This window comes from Octodon degus, unplaced genomic scaffold, assembly GCF_000260255.1.
Source record: "Octodon degus isolate 3935 unplaced genomic scaffold, OctDeg1.0 scaffold00022, whole genome shotgun sequence".
NCBI classification, from domain to species: Eukaryota; Metazoa; Chordata; class Mammalia; order Rodentia; family Octodontidae; genus Octodon; species Octodon degus.
Window position 1 is genome coordinate 23,129,787 of NW_004524598.1, and position 9,405 is coordinate 23,139,191.

At 54.6% G+C, this 9,405-nt stretch overlaps 1 protein-coding gene across 2 annotated transcripts in view; it reads right to left on the minus strand.

Annotated features, from left to right (window-relative positions):
• Window positions 1-8,624, minus strand: part of Thbs2 (thrombospondin 2) — a 31,032-nt gene extending 22,408 nt beyond the window's left edge. The window contains exons 1-4 of one of the 2 annotated variants that reach the window (XM_023711971.1): window positions 8,474-8,624; window positions 5,868-5,939; window positions 4,206-4,762; window positions 2,539-2,623 (exon numbers count right to left, since the gene is read on the minus strand). In XM_023711971.1, the coding sequence (XP_023567739.1) occupies window positions 2,539-2,623; window positions 4,206-4,762; window positions 5,868-5,919 (694 nt within the window). In that variant the 5' untranslated portion in view covers window positions 5,920-5,939; window positions 8,474-8,624. Of the gene's footprint in view, window positions 1-2,538; window positions 2,624-4,205; window positions 4,763-5,867; window positions 5,940-6,945; window positions 7,008-8,473 lie in introns of those variants that run through there. The other variant, XM_023711970.1, reaches the window with a different exon arrangement.
• Between the last annotated feature and the right edge of the window lie 781 nt (window positions 8,625-9,405).

Here is a 9,405-nt window from a genome sequence, read left to right on the forward strand (position 1 = left end):
GCACCCTGAAGGTTCCACAGGCACTCCGGGGCTGCCCTGCGCCTGGCCGCTACTCGCCACATTCTCAGACTCTCTGCACCCTAAAGAAGCTTGCTTTCCTGGAAAGCAGTTGTCCCCACAGCCACACACACACACTCCAGGGCTCCAGGTCCTTCAAGAAAAGGGGCAGGTGGCGACCACCGTGGAGCGGGCTGAACTGTGGGCATCTGCCTTCGCTGCTCTGGACACTGCGACGCCCCATGGAGCCGTGCTGCACAGGCTACAGGGGATGTCCATACTCTACAAGCTCACAAAGGGCAGTTTCAGAATCTTGCATCACAGTCAAGGCTGAGCCCAGGGCTCCAGACAGCACAGCCTCATCTGTGCCCACCTGGGCTCCAGCTTCCTCTCCAGGGCGATGTCGCCAGGGCACTGCCTTCCAGCTTTCCGTTGTTGAGTGATTGCAGGTGTCGGTTATACTTCTGCCAGCTACCCCAGCACTGAGATTTTATGAGTGGGTATAAACATTTGCTCCAATTCTCCATCTAAGGTTAAGAAGCTACCCTGAAACAAGTATGCCACAACACATGTGGCCGTGTAATCCCACAGGTAGTCCAGTGCATACATGGAACACACGTGTACAGGGCCTGAGGAGCACGTTGCCTTACACTGAGCCTAGATGGGTTTTACTCAGCAAATTGACTTTAACTTTTAAAGCTATTTAACTTATTCAACATATTCATTTTTTTTTCCAGTACTGTGGATTGAACTCAGGACCTGGCACTTGCCAGGCAGGCCCTTATGCCACTGAGCTATCACCCAGCCCTCACACATTCACTTTTCATATTTTTCATATTTAAGCAAAAGTCCACACGTAGCTTATTTCCCACTGTCTCTGCCATGAACTGGCTTAGCCCATCTGTTCTGCATTTCTCTAGTCTATACCAAGATTTTCCGTTATGAGATTTCAGCGACTTGGCCCCATGGCCAAGCCGAGGTCTTGTTTTTTAACAGGCAACCGAAGAGGCGGCTGCTCAGCCTCACCTCAGGCACTGGCTGTCCCAGAAGGAGAGGGGATCTCTAAGAAGGACATAACCGTGCAGGGCCAGGGAAAGTCTCTGTGAAGACCGCCAGCCCCGAGGCACCTGACAGTCACTCTTACGTGTGGATGTCCGCCCTGAGACCCTCAGGTCTCTACTTAATCTTCATCTCAGAAGAGCGGAGTTTGGTTTCTGTGCAAGTCTGATTTCTGAAGAAGGATTTAGTTGGTAAATGTCTGCTTCATGTATGCCAGGGACGATGGGGAGTGACCCTTGCTGGTAAGCGTGTGGTTAACAGGAGGGAGACAGCATCTACTGACAGAGCGGCAGCAGCTCTGGGCTGAGGAGGCCGACTCTCCCACTAACGGCCGCGATGGCTGGCTCACCAGGCCGCTGGCGTTCTCATCTCCACTAATCCCCACTGAGGTCTGCAGCAGCAGCTTCTGTGACTCAGGGCGTGCAAAGGGTCCACTCTCTTCACAAGAGCAGCCCAGGAACAGAGTGGCATCGATGCACCCACATGCACATCCTGCCCCGTGCCTCACCCAGCCGAGGAGTGACAGTGTGTGGCCAGAGCTGTGGGGTGCAGGTCAGCCTCAACGCCACCACGCCCGAGAGAAGGGCAGCCCGAGACAGCAAGTCTGCAGGGCTCAGCAGCCCTTCCCTGGCAGCCAGGCCGCAGGCGCCCCGTTCCAAGCGGATCACTGGATCATGGACAGAGAGGCCCACACGTTCATTCCTCGCATGTGATCCACTGAAGGGCAATTTATAGTTTTCCTACCCTAGCACTGAAGGAAAAGGTAGGCTAATGGAAAATGCTGGGGTACTGAAGCACACAGTAGGCACAAGGCCTCTTGGGAGACCACAGGACTCAGGTGAGCAGCCCCAGCTGAACTGGAAACAGCACACCCAGCTGAGCCCAGCTTCCTGATGGGCAAAACAAGGACAATGAAAGTGCCTGCTTCATGAAGTCGCTGCAAACGCCCCCCACAGACTGTTTTAAAGAACCTGGGCACGACCTCTCCAGCTAAATGCTCAAGAGAATTCTGAAAGTCGTCCACACAGAAGACATTGGGGGCTGGTGTCCTGTGGGGTCACCTGTCTGCTCACAGTGATCAGAGCAGCGCCCATCTTCGTGTGGCTGAGTCAGCATGCTGCCTGGACAGTGACGGGAAGTCTGACAAATACTGCGATGTCACAGCGTGTGGGGGACTCACACAGCAATACCAATGAGGCTGCCTGTGCTTATCGGGACACCGCAGTGCTAGCAGTTTACTTCTCCACTTGCAAAATTTCTTTTTGAGTTACTGAAATCCATTCAGAATTTATCTGTTGATAACTGGTCATTTTCAGATGTCACATGCCTACCTCCCAGACAGAGAATGACAGTACCATACTCAAACTTCACTGCTTGAGTGGCCACTACATGTGCACATGTGCGCACGCACACACACACACACACACACACACACTCTAAGAGCCCACCGAGCCAGCAGGGGGAGGCAGCCAGCACACGTACCGCCCTGGCCCTGCTGGCAGCCTTTCCTTCTGAGGACGTCTTCTACAGAATTCTCAAACACCAAATGGATGTTCTGCAGCAAACCCTGCGAAGATACACAAATAGGAGCATCTGCTGCAAAGATAACTGGCAGTTTTCATGTACGAGCAAAGCTTTTCCAATGCTATATTGTCTCCTCTAGTTTAGAACACGCAGTTTGGGAATCCTGCAATCTGTTTTTCTGTCTCTGTTACTTTGGAAACTTGGCTTTAGACATGTCACAAAAATATAACTTTCATATGAAAAATCTGCTTGCCATAAGGAAACACTCCACAGAAGAGCAGAGGAGGCCCAGGGGACCCCATGAGTCAGGTCATCTGACCATGCGCAGACAGACATTCAAGGCCCTTCGGTGCATGGTGCTCAGGACTACAGCATCCTCTTCTGTGGCTGAGACCTCAGAAGCACTATGGGCCCACTTGGATGTGGGCTCTGGGTCTGAGGTGGCACTCGGAAGCACCAGACAGCTGCAGGAGCCTGGACACCACAAGAGAGGCATCCACTGACAAGCCACAAGTCCGAAGGCCTTTCCCTCACATAACACGGGCCTGTCTGGAGGAAGCTGCTGTACAGATGCCCCTGGATCTACAACAGAATTTCATCTAGATACACCACTGTGGATAAAAACATCGCAAGCTGAAAGTGTTTATTACTCCTAATCTACAGAACATGTTCTGAGGACCAGGGAGCCTGGCACCTGTCCTGGCACCCTGCATCCACTGCCCATCCGCTTCACAAGATGCTCAGGCCACACAATGTTCGCCCCAGAGAGTCCCACTTCCAACTCTGAAGGACGGTGTCTCCCAAAAGCACACACACACCCACCAACTGGGGACCAGGAGCAGAGGGCACAGTGCAGACGCTGCAGCGGGCCCTGACTGCACACTGGTGTAGGACGACCCCGCTCCGAGCTTCACCGCAGGGACGCGAGCTGTGCTCTCATCAGCCAACAGCTCCCACGTAGGAGAGTCTTTACTTAGCCCTCCCCAGTTTTGTTTGCAAAGAAAGGACCTAGCGGTGTGCTCAGTCTCAATCACACAATCCTGGGGCTGCCAGAAGCCAATGACAGACTGACTTCTGGGCCCGCGGCTGACCTCAGCCCCAGGCGCTGGCCACCAGTGCGGGGAGCAGCGACTGAGGCACCACTTCCCACTGCGTGGGAGGGGTGTGCTCCGAGTGTGCGTGCAGGTGTGGCTGTGTGTGCGTCCTGTGCCCCTGGATGCCCCATGGGAGCGCACAGGTGTTCCTGAGCATGGTGGCAAATGGGTGTGCAGTTCTGCATGGTTGTTTGTGTGCACAGTGCGTGATGTGTTGTGTGCACCAACACTTGTGCAAGCGCATGCGAGTGCATGTGTGGTTGTACGAGTGTGTCTATCTGTCTGTGAGAGGTGTGTGAGTGCATGTAAGTGTATATGAGTGTGTGCCCATGTGTGGCATGTGAAGATTCTCATGTGACTTACATAATAAGTGTGAGTGCCCGCTGGTGGGGTGTGTGTGTGTGTGTGCCGTGCCCACTTCCAAGGTGCAGCTCCCTCTGACATAACTCAGAAACTGCAGTCAGGCTGCGTTGCCCCAGTGGCTCCCTCACTGGCCAGCTGCCACCCCTCGCCATTACCCAGAGTACGCACCCTGAAGTGACTCTCTCGGGTCGCTCCCTTAGCCACATACATCCTGCTCCTGTCTGCCTCCAGCTGCTCATAGAAGGGCTCATCCAGCGAGAAGCTGTCCACGAGGTCACAGCCCACATACAGGCTGTAGGTCTCGCCGGCCACCTGCACAGTGACATTCTTCCACTGGGAGTCAGCCAGGCCCACATCCTCCAGGGACACCACATGTGGGGTGCCCTCAGCCCAGTAGGTGAGATCCAGGGCATCAGCTGGGCCATTGGAGACGATCTCAAATTGCCTCTGGGAGGCACCAGGGCCCTCCAGCGCCAGCAGCGTGCCGCGGGACCTGGGGTCCTGCTTTAGCTGGGCAGTGAGAAAGAAGCCGTCCTTCCGCCTCATGGCCTCAAGGATCCTGTCCAGCTCAGCTGCATTCACAGGGGGGATGTAGTCAAACCTCACAAAGCGGTATGCAGGGCCACCGGGGTCGGGTCCTCGGAACTGCTTGGCACCAATGGTCTTCCGGTTTATGTTGCTGATGCTGAAAAGGTCGAAGACAGCATCCTCTTCCTGCTCACCAGCTGCCAAAGGAACCACAGTGGGACAGTCTCCAGCTGCCAGGACTCGGGGACAAGCCGCAGCTTTCCCGGTACAGAACTCTCCAGGTCTCCCAAGGGTGCGGGGGCTCCCATGGCAGGGGCCGAGGGGTCCTGGCAGCGGGCTCGGCCCCCTTCTGATGGGTAAGGAGAGGTACCAGGGAGCAGAGAGCCAGCATGCCCAGCCAGCAGCCCACCCAGCCCGCAGGCCCTCCTGCACCACACTGCCTTCACTCCTCACCCCACTGGCCTGAGGGCAGCCACTCCCCACCACCCAGCCCAGGGCGCCAGGGTACAAAGCCCAGACCTGCACCCTTGCTCGGGAGGCCTCTAAGGGCAGAACTGAACGTGCTGGTGTTTTCTTGGTGTGTTCGATCTTGGACAAACTGTAAGCAGCAGAGTGACTTTATGAAAAGGGGGCCTCGCATTTATCAGCGAGTGCTGTTAAGTCAGCACCCAGCTGAGGGGAGTGAGCAGGTCTCACCAAAATCTTAACAGCATGAGAAAGTCAAAGAGTGCACAGGGTAGACATTTTACAAAAGAATAACTTTTTCCAATTAATAGCTGGCACATTAAAACATAATGAGTACTAGTGCTGGCAGAAGCGTGAATTTTGCCACATTCTGTAGTCACTGGAATTTGTGAAAACTTTTGGCTACTATTACTAAAACGGCAATTCTATTTTTATAATTCAACCAAAGGAAATAATGGAAAACGCTAGTGTGATTTATTCACAATGACGTTCTTTGTGTCTTCACTTATACTAACAAAAATAAAGTAACAGTCCACAGAATACTAGTCTGGGGTTTGCCTGCGATGGAGTACTATACAGTCAGTAAAAATCATGTTGCATGAAAATACTTAAATAATTTAAGCAGACAGCAAGTAGGAGGGAAAAGGGTGAGTGTGGTGCTGCAGAAGTGGGTAGAGGGAAAGCAGAGCTTCATGCAGCAGGAGTCCCTTCTTGCTGAGCGGGTTTCTCCTGATAGCAGTTTCCCCAAAATACGTCATTCCATGCCGCATGGCTCAAAGCTGCCGCCTCATCCACCCAGCTGCGGCTTGGCTCCTGCTTGGGACTTGCCACACTCACCGAGAGTGCCTGCACACGCACACAGAGCCAGCAGCGCCAGCCCCCGGAGCATGGTGCCTCCTGCCTCGCCACCTGGGAAAAGAGCAGCCTCGTCAGTGGGAAGCACTCCCGAGGCCTGGGGCCGACCGGGTCAGGTCACTGCACGCGTTTGCAGGCGCCTACACCGAGCGGGAGCTGAAGAGCCCGTGCAGCTACCAAGACTGGGGGAACGTTCTTTCCAAAGAAGATTTTCCTAATCTAGCTCACAATCCCTGGGCTAGCACTCCCAGACACCCTACACGTCCCCGGAGTTCGGTCCTCCGGGTGCCCTGCGGGTAACTGCCTTCCCTGCTGGACCCATTCTGCAGCTGAGCAAGTGAACGCGGGAAGGGCGAAGCTTGCTGGAGTAACTCTTATGAACCGTGCAGCCGGGCTTGGGTCCAAAAAGCTCCAATTCAGGAAAACATCCAGGCTGGTGTAATACTCTGTGAAGGCATTTTGTGTAAATATCCAAAGGAAAAAAACAGTGATGCATAACTTAATTAAGCAGAATCAATATTAACTAGATATAAAAGTTAGAAATAAACAAGCCGGCACGTCATTTTTATGAAAAACAGAAGATTTTACTTAGCAACAGTTCTTGCCCTACTTTCCTACTTTCCTGCAGGCCTGTTTTTCCGTTCTTGGGGATTCTACTTTGGCACGCTTCAGCAGACACTGGACCAGAAGTCAGGAGGCCTGGACCCGAGCCCAGCGCGCCGTTAACTCCTCGTGGTCTCGGGAGCCCCGGGGCGCAGGGGGGCGCGCGGCAGGGCGGTGTGCACTGCGCATGCCCTTTCCCTGTCCCCAGTATTGGCTCCTTCAGTTTTCTCTGTGTAGAGAGATCCACTGAGTCCCCCTCCCCGGCACACCGAGCAAGCCGGACACAAAGGAGGATTTCTGACTCCTGATCCTTCCAGCGAGGGGGTGCCTGACGCGCCCAGGCCGGACCACAGCGGGACCCCGCCTGCGCCGGAGGGCAGTGAGGTGTAACGCAAGTTCCACACAGCCCAGGGGCCTGAGGCAGAGATGCGCCCCCTCCCCCAGCAACCTATTTCACCTCTCTGCCTCAGTTTCTTCATCCGCAGACAAGAAGAAAGTACCGGAGTTGTTCAAAATACCTGCCCAGAGGGGTCGTCTGAGCAGCGCACCCAGCGAGAGCACATCACAGGTGCTGCTGCGCGCAGGGTGCCCACGGGCACCGGCGGGAGCTTCCTGCCCTCTCCTCCAGGGGGCAGAGGGATAGCAGAAAGCCGCAGCCGCGCCTCTTCATGAAGAGCTCCTAGAGGGGCCGCGGCAGAACGCAGCCAGGCACAGTCAGCACCGCCGAGAGCTGACGCGAAGCACCGGGGCGCATCTGCCGCCTGCGCCGGCGCCCACCCCGCCCTGCTCCGGGGCGCATCGCCCTCCAGGCCCAGGAGCCGCGTCCTCTGCCCTCGCGGGGCACCGCGGCCGGCTCTGCGCAGAGAGCTCCCGCCAGAGACGCGCACTCGTTGGCTCAGGACGCACAGCATCAGAACTCCAGGCTGAGGCGCAAATAGAGCCGCTTTGACAAAGGCAAACTGCCTGTCCTGGGTAAGGCTGGTTCTTAAAGCAATGCGGGAGCCACAAAGAGTCAGAGGTCTGCCTTTGTCACAAGACAATCCCTTCTCATCTTGGACATGTGGCAGGAAGCCTGGCCCCTGCAGAGGCCCGGTGCCACCCAGGGGTGCGAGGCCAGACAGCGGCGCCATGCCCAGCGGGCGCGCTCTCCTGGCCCGACCTTTCTCCCTGGCGCATCCCTTCTCAGGGTCTGGGGTATACTTTCCTGGGGCTTTCTGAAGCCTTTGGGCAGCAGAATATATTTGATGTTTGGGAAGAATCTTCAAATTCTTTTTCTGTGAGCAAAGTGGAAAATGACTTCGCTGAGAGGTATTTGTGTAGCCCCATGAACCGCCGTGTGGTGAACCACGGGGCCCCAGGCCCGAGCTCAGCCTCCGCGGTCGGTCGGGGACCAGAACACAGTCCCCAGAGCGGGCTGTACAAGCGGCCAGCTCCCTTTTCATGTGCAAATTAGGCTTCACACTTAGCAGCAACCCTGTTCCCTGGCAGCATAGTGCTTCCCACAGCCTCGCTGCAAATTGCTAACAGCGAGCCCCAGCCGACACTTTTCCAGCTGTTCATAATGTTTACAGCTGTAATCTCTGTGCACATCCCTAAGGGTTCTCACATTTTCAGAGGACCGTTTGTAATTCCTTCCTCATGGTCCTTCCTCAGTAACAGATTTCATGTGGAAACTTTTTATTCCAAAGCTGCAACTGTCAGCGTCTGCCCAGGCTGCCTGCAGCAGGTACAGCAGGCCAGCCCGAGGCACCCAGCTAGCACGTACGCACAGCTTGGCCGCTGCACACTCAGTGCCCGGGACTTGAGCTCGGTGTGACAGCACAGGATGAGGACGTCCCGGCTTTCTAGGTGTGTGAGGCCACACCACCCTTGTAAAGTAGGAAGCTGTTCTGCACTTTTTTCTTCTGTCCACCTTTAAATCAAGAGCCTTTCCTGAAAGTTACAACCCTCTGAAATGACTGAGTAAACTGAAAAGTGTGCCTTACCTGTCTCAAAAGCTGGGTGAGTTCTGAGTTGTGTTCCAGGTCTGGCCGCACAGTACAGACAGCCGAGGTCCCACACACAGTCCGGTAGCCACGACTGGCTGCAGGCAGCAGCCCACGCCTTTATATGCTTTTTCCCGGAGAAGCCCTGTCAATCAGACCCTTGAGGACGCACGTTTAATTCATTCCTTCGAAGGAATGACATAACTCCTCCTTCTGATTGAACCATTTGCTCCCAGTACCTGCAGCTGGAGTCCAAGTCCAGCCTCTCCGCGCTGGACTCCGCCTCCCCTGTGTCCACCCAGGGCCTCCAGACGGGGGACTGGGAGGAACCAGACACAGAGGGGAATGCAGGGACTCACTTTTCCTGTCTTTTCTCAGGAAATAAAATGCTATAAATAAAACTAGTAAGTTTGGCTCTGCTGAAACTTCCACTTTGCTTAAGATAAAAAAAAAAAAGAAAGCTCTATACTTTAAATATGTTTCACATTACTCATTGTGAAAGCAGTCTTTCTAAAGTAAGCAAGCAACAACAGATAAGACACAAAAAGACCAGCAGAGATGAAAGACTGCCTTGATGAAGTTGTTATACACAGAGATTAATTTTATCATGTGCAAAAAAATCTAAAGAAGCCAACAAGTTTTAATTCTGGACAGTTAGAAACTGAGAGATGATACTGCCTGTTAGAAGCTGGTGTTAATCTACAGCTGCCCCTGTGCCCAGACGGGACCCCACACAAATCGCCCCACAGCTGTCCATCCACACCCTGGGCCCTGTGGAACCTTCTGTCCCAGTGGCTAGAAGGACCCACAGTGGGTGGAAGGGACCTCCGGTAGAGAAGGCTGCTGTGCGAGAGGGCGGGGCTGGAAAGACCTGAACACGGCGACATGGCCAACTTCCTGCCATGGCCATGGCCACCACCAGGTCAGCATGC